The sequence below is a fragment of the Elgaria multicarinata genome, chromosome 19 (assembly GCF_023053635.1).
Source record: "Elgaria multicarinata webbii isolate HBS135686 ecotype San Diego chromosome 19, rElgMul1.1.pri, whole genome shotgun sequence".
NCBI classification, from domain to species: Eukaryota; Metazoa; Chordata; class Lepidosauria; order Squamata; family Anguidae; genus Elgaria; species Elgaria multicarinata.
In genome coordinates this window covers 4,974,903-4,991,343 of record NC_086189.1, presented here as the reverse complement: position 1 = coordinate 4,991,343, position 16,441 = coordinate 4,974,903, and the positions used below count along the sequence as shown (strand labels likewise).

At 46.3% G+C, this 16,441-nt stretch overlaps 2 protein-coding genes across 3 annotated transcripts in view; one reads left to right on the top strand and one right to left on the bottom strand.

Moving 5' to 3' along the window:
- Positions 1-16,441, bottom strand: part of PTRH1 (peptidyl-tRNA hydrolase 1 homolog) — a 295,083-nt gene that overhangs the window by 134,871 nt on the left and 143,771 nt on the right. The gene's annotated exons all lie outside the window — the stretch shown is intronic.
- The window catches only part of FPGS (folylpolyglutamate synthase), a 32,073-nt gene that overhangs the window by 4,016 nt on the left and 11,616 nt on the right, over positions 1-16,441 (top strand). For both annotated transcript variants that reach the window (XM_063144614.1, XM_063144615.1), the window contains exons 2-9: positions 5,607-5,735; positions 5,894-5,947; positions 8,070-8,134; positions 9,751-9,865; positions 11,239-11,316; positions 12,595-12,656; positions 13,839-13,941; positions 15,852-15,929. In XM_063144614.1, coding sequence (XP_063000684.1) covers positions 5,607-5,735; positions 5,894-5,947; positions 8,070-8,134; positions 9,751-9,865; positions 11,239-11,316; positions 12,595-12,656; positions 13,839-13,941; positions 15,852-15,929 — 684 coding nt within the window. The remainder of the gene's footprint in view (positions 1-5,606; positions 5,736-5,893; positions 5,948-8,069; positions 8,135-9,750; positions 9,866-11,238; positions 11,317-12,594; positions 12,657-13,838; positions 13,942-15,851; positions 15,930-16,441) is intronic.

The following is a 16,441-nucleotide window of genomic DNA, read 5'->3' as shown; positions in this document are numbered from 1 at the left end:
ATGGAGGTGAGTGCCTCTTGCATTTAATTAATTATTTTCTTTCCCTGGCTTGATACTGCACTGGTGAAATGCCTACATGGGCTTGCGTCTTGCTCCCTGCAAAAAAGATTATTTTCCTATCAGAACTTGGCGGCATGTTTACTTTCACCAGCTTGTAGCTTAACTTGGATGAGATGGATGCATTGCGGATATCTGCTAATCTGGAGGGATGGGGTTGCACTCCCCCCCCCCCCCCCAAAAAAAACCCAGGTATGCAGTTTGGAAGTTCTCCTGGGCTCTGTGTTTGCCAAGGAGGGCACAGGAGTCCTTTTTCTCCGCTTCATCTATTTAGAGAAAGCAGGCTGTGCCTCAGAAAGGCATATTCTGTTCATGTCTGGGCTTGGCTACTGTAATACGCTTTACATGGGGCTGCCCTTGACGATGGCCTGGAAACTGCCATCAGTGCAGAATATGGCAGCTGGAATGCTCATAGGAGCTCAGAGTTTGGACAGTGTTCCACCTATTCTGCCAGGTTTTCTGGAGGACCCCCTTCACCTGTATGAGCTCGCTTGCCATTTCAGGTTGGCATCTGAGGCCTTGCGCTTCACCAGTGAGAACCATGAGAGTAGCAAACACCAGAGATGGGGAGTTGTCTCTGGTGGCCCCACATCTTTGTAATGGCTTCTTTCGGGAACTCCGTATGATTCCCTCTTTGGTAGCTTTTCAGAAGCTTTTAAAGACCTATTTATTCTAGTTTACACTTTCTTAGTTTTGCTGTACTGTTCTTTTTGTGTTTTATCATCGTCTGTCACTATCTTCTTGAATTATTTGTTAAATTTTATTACAGTTTTACTACTTGCATTTTGAAATATGTTGTGATCTGCGTTGTAAAAACCCTGAAAAGCAGACTAGAAGTCTTTTCAGGGTGCAATCCTATGCATGTTTAGACAGAAAAAGATCCTACAACTTTCAGTATCCTGAGATGTGTAGGACTTTTTTCTGTCTAAACATGCGTAACATTGCACCCTTAATAGTAGTAGCAGTGAGTAATAGTAGTAGTAACAATTTCATTGACAATTGGTGTCCATTCATAGCTTATACCAACCAACACTCAGCCCTGTTGACACATATTGTTAAATCTCTCGTGGGTTCTTCTGGTGAGATGTTCTGTCATTGTATAATCTCTCAGTGGTTTCTGTTTAATCCTGGGGTTTTTTCTATCTCCTGGTCCTTTGTTCCTCCTCTTTCAATTTTCAAACTTCAGAGGTGAGTGTAGAGCCTTTCATAGCATAGATTTGTTGAGTCAAAGGTGCAGACGAGATAAAGTGAGGTGAGGGGGAGAAATTTGCCAAAAATTGTGTGTTTGTGGGGAGCAACTTCCTGTTTTTATTAGAAGTTTTTATAAGGCTCTCTCCGGCCCATTGCCATCCCAGAGTCCTCTTTCTTGGTCTCTTCAACCCTGTGGTACCCTGCTTGGTGGCGGTACACAGGATTTTGAATTCCCGCCAACCCCCAGTTCAATACCTGATACAGCTTTTGGGTACAAAATCCTTGTACCCATTTTACAGAATTCAGGCTGAGAGAATGACTTACTCAAAGCCATTCAAGGATGGTCCAGTTGGAGGTGAGACTTGGATCCTGCGTTCTCACTGTACCAAATCTAGCTCTTTATTTGCCGGGCTGTGCACTGACTGGTCACATTGCCTAGAGTTAGCGGGGTGCAGGGAGTGATAGCCATTCCTGATCAGGGGTAGCTGGCCCCCTGTGGTCCATTGCAGCGGTAACCTCAAAACTGGATGACTACAAGCACGTCACGTGGGGCTGACCTTACGGTTGGCCTGGAAACGACTGGGATGTTAACAGGAGTAAACAACTCAAGACCAGAATCATTATAGATTGCCTGATCTCTACTGTCCTGTTGGTGTGATCCAAGGTTTCACATGGCTTGGAATAGGCCCGGTCTATCAAGGCTTCGGAATAGGGCCTTTCACGTCCATAGCACCCACTTTCTGGAATTTCCTACTCCTAGAGATTTTGGCTTCTTGATGTATGCTTTAGGGTGGATTCCTGCATTGAGCTGGGGGTTGGACTCGATGGCCTTAGAGGCCCCTTCCAACTCTACTATTCTATGATTCTACCTTTTCCAAGAGGTAAATCTTGTCCTCTGTACATCACTTAGAAGTTTCTTTAATATAAGCGTTTCTTAAATATAGCTGAATGAATGAATGACCAGGAGGACATTGGCAATGTCTTGGCTTCTTGAACGTATTGCAAAAAGGGACCCTGGTTGTTGAGTGGGTGGCCGCGGCATTGGCAACCGCTCTGTGTCTTCTGTGAGCATACAGTAACGCTGCATCGTCGCGCCAGGAAATACAGTAGCTTAGTGACAAGGCGGGAGAAGCTGGTGCTTTTTATAGAAGCGGAATGTCCCGTTACACACCAGCTCCTGGTGGAGACGTGCAGCCTATTTTAAGTACGCCTCCCACCCCGTCGGGTTAATGTGCTTTTCTTCAAATTTTATTTCCCTCTCTGAGGGGTAACCAGGGTGAGGTGGAATGCTAGTCTTCCAGGCTCTATATTAATCTGAGTTGGAGAATCGACTGTCCGACTTTCCTCAACCAGCAGGGGCATTGGATGATGGGAGTTGTGATCCCACACATCTGGGATTGGGGAAGGCTCGAAGAGGGAGACTTTAGGTGTGTACAAATGTACTTCAAAACGGCCGTCACACTTCCGCGATGGGTGTGTTTGTGGGCCCTGCTTCTTCGTTCAGCCACGATTGCAACACGTTTGTCTGTCATGCCTCACCTGTGGTTTTATTTTACTCTCCTGTTTGTTCAGTGCCTCATAGTAAAATAAACAAGTGAGTGTGCAAACCCTTCTCTGGAAGCTTGTAAAACAGCTTAGTGGTTCAGGAGGCCCGTGCAACCTCTGGCAACAACGTACAGCACCTGTTGTCCCTGGGGAAGGATAGGGTACACCTGACCAGTACACAGCGTGTGCACTTCAATATTATTATTATTATTATTTCTTACCCACCTCTCCACTTTGATCGAGGCAGGGAACAACAGTAAATATAAAATTCATAAAACTGAATTAAGAACATAATATACATTTTTAAAACATCCTAAAAACATTCTAAAAGTATCCTAAAATTCCCCTGGACAGGCCTGCCAGAAGAGATCAGTCTTGCTAGCTTTCTTGAATGCTAAAAGACTGTTAAGTTGACAAATCTCCTCCGGCAGGCCATTCCACAGTCTGGGAGCAGCAGAAGAGAAGGTCCTCTGGGTGATACCTGTCGGCCTAGCTTTGGTTGACTGGAGTAGATTCTTCCCAGAGGACCTGAGTGTGCGGGGCGGATTGTACGGGAGAAGGCGATCCCGCAGGTAGCCTGGACCCAAACCACGTAGGCCTTTAAAGGTGATAACCAACACTTTATACTTCGCCCGGAAACTAATTGGCAGCCAGTGAAGAGATTTTAAAACTGATGTGATGTGGTCACCCCTAGGTGTACCAGTGACTAGCCTGGCTGCCATATTTTGAACTACTTGAAGTTTCCGGACTAGGTACAAAGGTAGCTCTATGTAGAGTGCATTGCAGAAATCAAGCCTCCAAGTGACCAGCACGTGCACGGCCATCTCTAGGTCTTCCGAACGTGAAGACTGCCATTTTTAATGTATATTTACTCTTGACTTGATGCTTGTGGTCAGCTCTGTGTGTTAGTAGCAGACTCTGTTTCAGTGGTGGGAAATCTTCTTGTGTCCGTACGCCCAAGAGTGCATGCTGTTACTGGCCTTTGGCCTGCGCATAAATGACTCGCTGATATTGCATGTGCTTTCCGGTGAGGGCGCCCACTCGTGCGCTTTCCCTGTATTTCCAAATGCCCCGAGCCAATTTTCCGCTGGTTCGGTTTTGCAAAACAAATCCACAAAAATCTTTATTAATGTTTGACTTGCCCGGACTAATCCTGTGGTGTGTTTTCGATTTTATTTCCTGCGTTTTAAGATGGCAAGTCAACATCCAACATTTTCATAATACCTTTTGGAGAGGTGTGTTGATAGCTGATTTTCCTGCCGTAGTTCCAGCTTGGATTTTGCCCTTTTCATGAACAACGTCCCGTCCCCCTTTGAGTTTAATAAAATCGTTGTAAGGATTACAGCTACATAATGTATGTGAACTGCATTTAATAACAATCACAATATAATAAAGCAGTAAAAAGTAAATGGGTTTTAATGGCTTATTGTTCTATGTCGTCATTACGTTTTTAAGCTGCTTTTAATGTATGTTTTTATTTTGACGTGAAATCAATTGGTGGAAAGGAAAGCCTGGATTTTAAAAATATGAAACCCCTTCTTTTTAAAATCTTTTTCGGACAAACGAAAGAAACAAAAGAAATGCTTTCTGGAGCTTTCGTCCTTGGTCGTCCAGACACTGTTTTCTGATCCCGTCTTTCTCATGGAGTTTGCCTTCCTGAACGTGGCGCCCTCCAGATGTGTTGGACTGCAAGTCCCAGCATTCCCACTGGGATGGGGAATGATGGGAGATGGAGTCCAACACATCTAAGGGTGGGGAAAGAGATTCCCCACCTTGACTTAGGGGGAGGAAAAAGCGATCCATGTACTCCATGTAGGAATGAGTGCTGTATTTTTAGTCAGTGTATCATTTTTAATGGTGGGAATAGCGGTTTCATTTGGAGGGGGCAGGGAAGCAAATTCTTCTCTCGGTGTGGGGTGCAGGATTCACTTTGGGGACTGCTGTCCTCTCGCTCTGGCATTGGAAATGTTCAGACAGGGAAAGGCAGAAGGCCTTCTGAGATGGATTTAGCCAGCGGAGGCTGGTGGCTGGGGCCAAATTAAGACATGCTGAGGCCCTAAGTCGCGTCAAGTTTCAGAGGCTCCATACCATAAAAATGAAGAGAAAAAGACTGTAATTCATTATAATAGGAAAGGTAATGAAAGGGTACCACCCAGCAGTAAGGGGTGCTTTTAGTTAAATAGTGTTAAGACACCCTTCTTTGAGGATGGGTGTAAAAGCACCAATAAAGTAAGTTGATTTGGACTTTTTTAAAAACTGGCTCTAGGTTGCGCTTGTGGCCTCCAATACTAAATGCTGCATTGCCACGCTTTCTCTCTATAAGGCAACTCTGCTATAAGTAACACCAAATATTTAAGCCGACGTGAGTTCATCTTACATCTTGGTTATCGCCAACATATTTAGAGGCTTGTTTCTAAATCCGCCACCGCTGCTGGGGCGGTGAATCCGCTCTGGGTTTCAGTCAGAACTCTAAAGGAGCTATCCAAGGTGCTTTGCAGAGTTCTGACTGAAACCCAGAGGGGATTCAACGCCCCACTGACGTTGGGGCCACCGGCCTCCACTGGCTTCAGGAGAAGAGGTCACCATCTCCGCGTTTTCTCCTTTCTGACCACCACTGGACTGTGCATTGATAATCTGGAACCATGGACCCTATTCCAGTTTCTTCTTGGTCGTTATAGGAATGTTAACGGCGGACATGAGGGTGGAGGATGAGAGGCCGCAAAGATGATCCAGACAAATTTTGGTCATTTCCCTGTTTTTCTTCACGACCTTTTGAGGTTGACTGCTTTTGCCTTTGTCCGGTTTTGTTTCAGGATGCCATTCGGACGCTGAACACGCTTCAGACCAACGCCAGCTACCTGGAGCAGGTGAAGCGAGAGCGGGGAGACCCCCAGGCGCAGCTAGAGGCCATGTCCGGCTTCCTGGAACGGAGCGGGTTGAAGGTGCGAGACTGGCCGCGAAGCGTGAGGGGTGCCATCTTGGTTTTCCGTGTTCTTTCGGGCCTATGGCTCCAAGCTTGCCTGCACTGATGTTGGGAGGGAGAGCGGGAAGTATCTGAAAAAGCTGAAACTGATCATGCCATTTACTTTCTCTCCGGCAGGTCGAAGACCTGGATCAATTGAACATTATTCACGTCACTGGGACAAAGGGCAAGGTGAGCGGAGGGGAAAAACAAGGCGGGATGCCTTTGAAGGCCCTTGACGTGAAGGGTGAAAAGTGAGGCCTATCAAACTGGGGAGATTTGGGAATGGTTCATTCCCAATTTAATAATTCTGAAGGGTCGGCTACAGTGGCCTTTTTCTGTGTGCCTCCTCCGAAAGAAGCACGGAATAACGGGCTCAAGTGACAGGAAGCCAGTTTCCAGCTGGACATTCGGAAAAACTTCCTCACTGTTAGAGCAGTATGACAATGGAACCAGTTACCTAGGGAGGTGGTGGGCTCTCCCACAATAGAGGCCTTCAAGAGGCAGCTGGACAGCTGTCTGTCAGGGATGCTTTAGGGTGGATTCCTGCATTGAGCAGGGGGTTGGACTCGATGGCCTTGTAGGCCCCTTCCAACTCTACTATTCTATGATTCTAAGCTGGACTGTGTGTGTCAGGCCTTTTCTGTGATAGCCCCATGTTTCTGGAATGTACTTTCATAGAACCATAGAGTTGGAAGGGGCCTGTAAGGCCATCGAGTCCAACCCCCTGCTCAATGCAGGAATCCACCCTTAAGCATCCCTGACAGATGGCTGTCGAGCTGTCTCTTGAAGGCCTCTAAGGTGGGAGAGCCCACCACCTCCCTAGGTCATGGGTTCCATTGTCGTGCTGCTCTAACAGTCAGGAAGTTTTTCCTAATGTCCAGCCGGAATCTGGCTGCCTGTCACTTGAGCCCATTATTCCATTGTCCTGCACTCTTGGAGGATCGAGAAGAGATCCTGGCCTTCCTCTGTGGGACAACCTTTCAAGTCCTTGAAGAGGGTTATCATGTCTCCCCTCAGCCTTCCCTTCTCCAGGCTAAACAGGCCCAGTTCTTTCAGTCCCCCCTCATAGGGCTTTGCTTCCAGACCCCTGATCATCCTGGTTGCCCTCTTCTGAACACGCTCCAGCTTGTCTGCATCCTTCTTGAAGTGTGGTGCTCAGAACTGAATGCAGTACTCACGTATTTGAACATTAGTTGCTGCGGGGGTTTTGTTGTTGTGTCCATTCTAGGCTGTGAGCGGGTGTAGATTGTGTAATTGAAGATGAGCACTCTTCGTCTTGTATTATTTTTAGATCCTGTTTTCATGGGATTCATTTTTATTTGTACTATTGTGCTAATTATGGCTTATGCTGATTTTGGGGTGTTATATTAATCACAGATTTCTGTGTTGAGTGTGTAAGTCACTTCCAGACTGCTTTTAGCTGTTTGGGGCGATGCATACATTTAATAAATAAATAATAAGCAATAACCCTTTTGGAGGGTTTGAAGAGCTGGTATGGTCAGATATTCTTAGGTGGATGGAAACCTGGATTTCATTAAGTTCATTTATTCAATTTATACCCTGCCTGTCCAACACAAAAAAATGCCACTCAAGGCAGTTAACGTTAAAAAGCGAGTAGATAAAAACTTGTTTAAAAAAACCAACAATAATGCATATGAAACATTGATTAAATCCGCAAACATTACAGAATAAAAACAGCACCTAGCCCAACAGACTGGGTTACATGCCAAAGACCTGCTTGAACAGGATAAATTCTTGGAGGCAGAGGCTATCAATGGCTACCAACCCTGATGGTTGTGTGCTATCTCCGGTATTTGAGGCAGTAAGCCTGTGTGCACCAGTTGCTGGGGAACATGGGTGGGAGGGTGCTGTGCACCGTGTCCTGCTTGTTTATGCCCGGCTGAACAGAGTGCTGGACTAGATGGGCCAGTTGGAGTACGGCCACTGAACGGCTTTAAACTGGCTGGTAGTGTACATTATTCCTCGCCTCTTGGCAAGCCACTACATAAATTAAATTCAAGTCTAAATTAGCCCCCATTTTAATGTGTAACCATGTACTGGAATGACTTGGGCACCTGTTCTGTCCACCCACCCACACCAACTTCCTGATATGAGGGCAAATCAACTGAATTGAATTGGCGGCCATTTTGTCCCGCTGTTTCTTGCTATGCAGAGGTGTCTCTGAACAGGTGTGTGTGTGTTTTTAATTAACAGTATGTGGTCTGGGCCTTCCTTTCTGCCCAAAAATGTCACAACCTGTCTGACTGGCTTTAGCCGCTTGGTAACTCCTTACCTCTTTCCTCTCCCTCAGGGTTCAGCATGTGCCTTCACAGAACGCATTCTTCGCAACTATGGCTTAAAAACCGGTTTCTACAGGTACGGCTTGGCCTTTCTTGGTTTTGCGGAGCTGGGGTTGGAGTTGCTGGAGGCAACGGCGGTGCACAGACTTTGATGTACCTCGGATGGTTCCTGAGCTACCCCAAAAAAGCCCAAGTCAAAGGCGTAGAACGAAGGGTGTTTTTTAATACGATAAACCAAGACGCATTTTGGACCCTTAGGTCCTTCCTCAGGGTAATTTGACACGGTGTAATGTATATCCTCTACTTCACAAACCCCAGTCTCCTCTGCTCCTGAGCTAGCCGTTTGCTTGGAGGAAAGAAAAGTATTGGGCGAAACTGTGGAAATGGAAGCCTTTCGAGATTTTCTCGGTTTTATACACACACAATATGGTAGACTAAAGCCATGACCATGTAGGACTCACGTCCTGTCTTGTCAGACTTTATAGTTGAGCAGCGAAAGACATCTCCGCTAAAAATTCCATATCAGACATGGCTTCCCTCAAGGAACCCTGGGAAATCCTTCGATGATGCCGAGGTCATAATTTTTGTCAATCGATCAGTTTATTTCAGTCTACAGCCTGTAACGCACAAATATAGGCAGATGTGGATAGATGCAAATACAGCACATTGGCTTATAAGCAAAGAAGGGCATGCCCTGATTAAAAAGGCAGCACTAGGAATGAGAAAAGTGAGCGTACACAGATAAGAATCCATGCGAAGGCTTCGTAGAAGACTCGTACACAAATAGAATCCATGGGTTATCCGTCAGTAATGACAGATCTCAAGTTTCATACCAGCAAACGTTGGTTTTTCATACCATTTTATACATATCTACTTACATTGTCCAATTTATGCATCAGTTATTATTATTATTATTATTTATTTATATAGCATCATCAATGTACATGGTGCTGTAGGCTGTTGCCCGTAGTATAGTAAGCACAGCAATTTCTGCTCTCTTGCAGCTGCTGATGAACAAAATTACTTCTCTCTGCGTTATAAAAACCTGCCATTGGGGTTAGGCTTGTATTTCGAGGTAGTTTTGACTCCAGTTGTTGTGTTCCTTATGGATACGTCTATGAAGTAGGGAGCACAATTGGTGACTTGAACAGGGACTTTATTTATTTATTTATTTAATTTCTATACCACCCAATAGCTGAAGCTCTCTGGGCGGTTCACAAAAATTAAAACCATGAAGCGCATAATAAAACAACGAACAATTTAAAAACACAAATACAAAATACAATATAAAAAGCACAACCAGGATAAAACCACACAGCAAAAATGGATATAGGTAAAAATATGAAATTAAAAAGTGCGTCTTAGAATCAAAGAAATAGGGTAATATGGCCATTGATTTCCCAACTCACTTGCACAAAAGCTGCGTATCATGAATTGAATGAATTTTATTTACGGTCACAAGACCAGCAAAACAACACAACAATATGAGCACATATAATATTCCCAAACCGACGGAATAAAATGGGACTATGAATAAAACAATATATGATGACGTTTAATTAGTACATGTCCCGCATATTTTAAGAGTTTAAAATATTATCACAATCAGATGCGTATCATAAGTTCCTTCTCCAAAGTTCGTAGCCTCACCTGGCTTAACCTTCCCCTCCGCCTTGCCATCTCTCTCCCAAGTTCTCCGCACCTGGTTCAAGTCCGCGAGAGGATCCGGATTAACGGGCAGCCCATCAGCAAAGAGCTTTTCAGCAAGTACTTCTGGCAGGTCTACAACCGTTTGGACGAAACCAAGGTGAGCCGTTCCGCCCCTGCCCGCGTGATGCTCCGAGAGGGGAGGCAGAAGGTCGTTGTGAGGGGTGGCAGACCTCAGGCTTCCAGAATCAATGTTATTATTTACTAAATTCATTTTAAAATGGTTTCTGCCTCCCGCCATTTAAAGGTGGAGCCATGGAGTTCACTTACGGGATTCCAGTAGAAAAAAGTGCTACAGGGCAGACATACGGCCAGTATGACCTCCAACTTACGGTGTTCTGATGTCTTGGACTACAATTCCCAGCTTTCCTGACCATTGGCTATGCTGGCTGGGGCTGATGGGACTTGCGGTCCAAAACATCCGGAGCGCACCAAGCTATAGAAAATTGGCCTAGTAGTGTGAAGGGTACAACTGTGTATGTGGGTCACACCAAGGGTTTCTTTTTCAGTATCAGAACTGAGCGCCAGTCCTTTCACACACAGAAACCCTCCTGGCTCACTCTTCCCCCTGGATTTCTTCATTTTAGCAGCCTAATTTAGACGGAGGACTCTTTTGTAGCTGCTGCTAAGACAACTGGGTATTCGAAACACCTGCTCATCTATTGCAAATCACCCAGGAGATCCCGATTTATTTTCTGCCCACGCCTGGCTTAGGATTTATATAAAACAGGAGGGATGAAAATGTAATGAAGTCTCTAAACCAGTCGGGTTTATAATTCTCTAAAATGGGCACACTTTGGGAAACCCAGCTTGGGTGATTATTGGTGACTACATAGAATAGTAGAATTGGAAGGGGCCTCTAAGGCCATCAAGTCCAGCCCCCTGCTCAATGCAGGAATCCACCTTAAAGCATACCTGACAGATGGTTGTCCAGCTGCCTCTTGAAGGCCTCTAGGGTGGGAGAGCCCACCACCTCCTTAGGTAACTGGTTCCATTGTTGCACTGCTCTAACAGTCAGGAAGTTTTTCCTGATGTTCAGCTGGAATCTGGATTCCTGTAACTTGGGCCCGTTATTCCGTGTCTTGCACTCTGGGAGGATCGAGAAGAGATCCTGGCCCTCCTCTGTTTGACAACCTTTTAAGTATTTGAAGAGTGCTCTCATGTCTCCCCTCCATCTTCTCTTCTCCAGGCTAAACGTGCCCAGTTCCTTCAGTCTCTCCTCATAGGGCTTTGTTTCCAGACCCCTGACCATCCTGGTTGCCCTCCTCTGAACCCCCTCCAGCTTGTCTGCATCCTTCTTGAAGTGTGGCACCCAGAACTGGACGCAACACTCAAGATGAGTCCTAACCAGTGCCAAATAGGGGGGTACCAGTACTTTGCGTGATTTGGAAATCTACAGAGAGGCTTCGATTAGGGCCTAGGTTGTCCAAGGTTGAATTCAGCCTTCTCCTAACCAGTCTGCTTTCTTGACAGGATTCTAACCACATGGCCATGCCGGCCTACTTCCGCTTCCTCACCATTATGGCTTTCCACGTCTTTTTGCAGGAAAAGGTACATTTGCACTCACTCTCTCTCTGTCTCTCCTACATTTGTCTGATGGATTTTCCAGGCAAAGTCTCATGATCCCCAATTGTGATGGGAAAGAGCGAGATGCATAAGGATCCGTGTGTACTTTCCAGCAGAGGTTATAGTTAAATATTCTTGTATTGTTCCAGCAGAGGCTATTGTTAAATATCGTTGTAGTGTATTGTTGAAAATTGTTGTGTTATTTCTGCTGTAAACTTGCATTTAGTAGAGTCGAATGGACTATTGTATTGTAAACTGATGACTTACTTTATTTTATGTACAGAGCTTTGTAATAAAGCTCTGTATAAATAATAATAATAATAATAATAATAATAATAATAATAATAATAATAATTAATGGGTCTCGTCTGTTGTGAAGTGAGAAATAAAAAAAATAGTTCTTCCTATAAGTAGGGAAAAACCCTCCTTTGAGGCTGTAATCCTGTACTGATTTTCCTGGGAGTAAGTCCTTTTAAAAAATAATAATTTTATTGATTTTCTATAGTTACAAATAATAAATCATATACATACATAAAAACCACACATATTCATCTTCAGTTCTTAACTATATGTTATATGTTACCTGGGAGTAAGTCCTGTTGAACTCAATGAGACTTACTTCTGAGTAGACACGTACAACATTGCACCGTAACTCAATGTATCTTGTAGAGGCCTTGATTCCTTTGGTGAACGCCTGCATGCTGTTATTCAGAATGTTGACTGTTAACCTAGTTACTCTTTAAGAAAAACTTGGCATTTACCATTTTAAAGCATTTCCTTTTACAAAAATTGGATTTAAATGTCTTAAAAATCTGATTGCAAATGTGTGTTTGTGGGGAAAACTGATTTAAGGCAAAGTCCTATTCATGTTTAGACAGAAAAAAAGCCCTGCCACTCTCATTAGCACCAGTCAGGGAGTTGTCGTCCAGTTGTAGAGCCAGTGTGGTTTAGTGGCTAAGGTGTTAGACTGGGAGTCAGTAGATCCGGGTTCTAGTCCCCACTCGGCCATGGAAACCCACTGGGTGACTTTGGGCCTGTCCCAGACTCTCAGCCCAACCTACCTCACAGGGTTGTTGTTGTGAGGTTAACATGGAGAGGAGGAGGATTATGTACACCGCCTTGAGTTCCTTGGAGGAAAAAAGGTGGGATATAAATGTAATAAATAAATAAATGAAAAACACCTGGAGGCCTGCAGCTTTCCTTCTCCTGGTTTATGTGATGGCCTGGCTGGACCTTGCTGATGTCCTTTCTCGTTCTTTCCAGGTTGACTTGGCCGTCATGGAAGTTGGCATTGGGGGCGCCTATGACTGTACCAATATCATCAGGTAGGGGGAGCGAAATGGTGGTTCACTTTCTCGATAGGAGACACTGAAATACCCCATCTTTCAAAAGGAACGTTGGCCGTCCCCTCCGCCCTGTCCTGTGGGTTGCTCCTTTCTCCCCTCCCAATGTGTGAGTGCCCCTGCCCCCATATTGGTGCAGTTTCCCAAACAGAATATTCCTGTTGGCCATTTGTGCCCCGTTTTATATATTTTACTCCGTTTTGTTTTCTGCTGAAGCAATCAAGGCGGCGTACGTTTTATAGGAACGGGGGAAATAAGCAGGTTGGCTATCAAAACTGTATGCTCAGAACGTTAGGAAGTGGTCAGGTGGAATGGCTGTAGATGGATGCAATTCTGGGAGGAGAGGAGCGGAATGGGGCAGGCAGTCCCAGCTAGGCCGACGGAGGGGCTTCGCCGTCTCACCCTTGGATGCTGCTAGGGGAAAAGGCCACTGATGGGAGGGCAGGAGTGGAATGGGGCAGGCGGTCCCAGCTAGGCCGACGGAGGGGGCTTCACTGTCTCACCCTCGGATGCAGCTAGGGGAAAAGCCCACTGATGGAAGGGGAGGAGCTGAATGAGGCAGGCGGTCCCAGCCAGGCCGATGGATGGGGCTTAGCTATCTCACCCTCGGATGCAGCTAGGGGAAAAGGCCACTGATGGAAGGGGAGGAGCTGAATGAGGCAGGCAGTCCCAGCCAGGCCAATGGAGGGGGCTTTGCTGTCTCACCCTCAGATGCAGCTAGGGGAAAAGGCCACTGATGGGAGGGGAGGAGCCTGATGAGGCAGGCGGTCCCAACCAGGCCGATGGAGGGGGCTTAGCTATCTCACCCTCGGATGCAGCTAGGGGAAAAGCCCACTGATGGAACGGGAGGAGCTGAATGAGGCAGGCGGTCCCAGGCAATGACGGAAGGGTTGGAGCCACGCCATGCCCATAAAGCCTTATAGTGCCACCATGGCCCAGTGGGGAAAGCGGGCAGGCTTGACGCAGCCCTAAACCCCTTGCACATCGTGCCGTTGTCCTGCCCTCATTGCATTGGCCCCTTGGGCTTGCTAAATGGTTTGGGGTGTGTGTGTATGTGTCAGTTCTTTTTGCATATTGTCTTTGGCTGCAGCTTGTGGCTTCTCCACCACATCTTCTGTGCCGAGGGATGCCTTCCTTTTCTCACTTCCCTTCCCGTCTTTGCAGGAAGCCTGTGGTCTGCGGGGTCTCCTCGCTAGGCATTGACCACACCAGCATCCTGGGCGACACCATTGAGAAGATTGCCTGGCAGAAGGCCGGGATCTTCAAGGTAACGGTGCCCTGGGGCACGAACTCCTTGCGCTGTGGCACAGAGGACCTAAAAACAGCGTTCCAAATCCCCGCTCCTGCTCTGCCCACCCAGCGTGAGTTGCTGTTGAACCATGGGTTATCTTGTTGTCTGAACGCAGTGTGCTTTCTGCAGGGTTGCTCGTTGGCTGTGCGGCGTGGCTCGTTAACTGCCCTGAACAACCCAGCAACAAGCCGTGGGTTCTCAAGGTGGCTTGTTCAAGAAAAATAAACCACACGGCACGGCAAACAAGCCGCCTTGCGGAAAATGCGCTGCGTTAAGACAGCACGACAACCCATGGTGGGTTAGTGTGTTGTGTGAACCCAGCCTTAGCAGTGGTAGGATTCTGGACTATGCCACTTCCGATGAACGGAAGTTCCCCTTTCTTTTAATGCACCCCTTCGTCAGACTAACAAACAAACAAAAACTCCCTGCATACAGTAAGCTAGCGCAATAGGGAGGGAGGATTTGCACTACCCCCCCCGGCTGATAAATTGTTTGTGGTATGCACAGAGCTGTTTACATGGCAGTGAGGGGAGGCCGACTGGAAAATACGGACCTCTGTTCAATCTAAAATTTGACCATTTCATTTTCCACTGAAACAAATGTAGTTCTGTCCTAGGGATGGGGAGGAACAGGTTGGCATTTCCTTTACAGTCTCACGAATGTGGAGACAGATCTGTTTCATGGGATCGGTGTTGGAAGGGAGCCAAAAGGTCATCTAGTCTCAAACTGGGAAGAGGCAACGAGTGGGGTACCGCAGGGCTCAGTCCTGGGCCCAGTGCTCGTCAACATTTTTATCAATGATTTGGACGAGGAGGTGCAGGGAACGCTGATCAAATTTGCAGATGACACCAAATTGGGTGGGATAGCTAATACTATCCAGAATTATAGTATAGTATATAGTATAGCTAATACTATCCAGACAGAAACAAACTTCAAAGTGATCTTGATAGGCTGGAGTGCTGGGCTGAAAGCAACAGAATGACATTTAATAGGGATAAATGCCAAGTTCTACATCTAGGAAATAGAAACCAAGTGCACAGTTACAAGATGGGGGATACTTGGCTCAGCAATACTACAAACGAGAAGGATCTTGGAATTGTTGTAGATCACAAGCTGAATAGGAGCCAACAGTGCGATATGGCTGCAAGAAAGGCCAATGCTGTTTTGGGCTGCATTAATAGAAGTCTAGCTTCCAAATCACGTGAGGTACTGGTTCCTCTCTATTCGGCCCTGGTTAGGCCTCATCTAGAGTATTGCGTCCAGTTCTGGGCTGCACAATTCAAGAAGGATGCAGACAAGCTGGAGCGTGTTCAGAGGAGGGCAACCAGGATGATCAGGGGTCTGGAAACAAAGCCCTATGACGAGAGACTGAAAGAACTGGGCCTGTTTAGTCTGGAGAAGAGAAGATTGAGGGGAGACATGAGAGCCCTCTTCAAATACTTAAAAGGTTGTCACACAGAGGAGGGCCAGGATCTCTTCTCGATCCTCCCAGAGTGCAGGACACAGAATAACGGGCTCAAGTTAAAGGAAGCCAGATTCCAGCTGGACATCATGAAAAACTTCCTGACTGTTAGAGCAGTACGACAATGGAATCAGTTACCTAGGGTCTAACAAGTCTAACAATGGCTCAGTTCAGACAACACATTTCTTTACGCAGTGCTCTCATGTCTCCCCTCAGTCTTCTCTTCTCCAGGCTAAACATGCCCAGTTCTTTCAGTCTCTCGTCATAGGGCTTTGTTTCCAGACCCCTGATCATCGTGGTTGCCCTCCTCTGACCACCACCACCCCCAGCTTGTCTGTGTCCTTCTTGAAGTGTGGCGCCCAGACATCCTTTTATGAAGCTCCGAGGCTGGTCTCTGATGGTTCCTCGGCTTCCTTTTTTTCAGCCTGGAGTGCCGGCGTTCACTGTACCGCAGCCGGAGCGGTCGCTAGAGGTTTTGAGGGAACGCGCCCAGAAGAACTCGGTAAGGTACTCCGCAGAGCACAAAAGTGTGTGCCGTTAGCCCACATGGGCAACCTGCAGGCCACTTGGTGGCCTTCTGGGTTCTTGTGCCACCAAATCCCCCCCTCCCTGCCGCTTATGAATTTACTGGGTAAAATAGTTCTGAAGGGGATTTATACATCTTTATTTGTTTATTTATTATTATTATTATTATTATTATTATTATTATTATTTATTTATATAGCACCATCAATGTACATGGTGCTGTACAGAGTAAAACAGTAAATAGCAAGACTCTGCCGCATAGGCTTACATTCTAATATTTAAGCCTTTGTATCCTGTCCTATATCATTGGGATCAAGCTGTGGGGCATGTGTTCAGGGGAAAGCTGGCACACAGAGACTGGTTTCACACCACACGCTAACCCCATTCAGTGGTTGAGTGTGGGTTGTTTGTTGAACCGTGGGTTGTTTGCTGAACCGTGACTTGTTTGCCGAACTGTGGGTTGTTTGCTGAACCGTGGGTTGTTTGCTG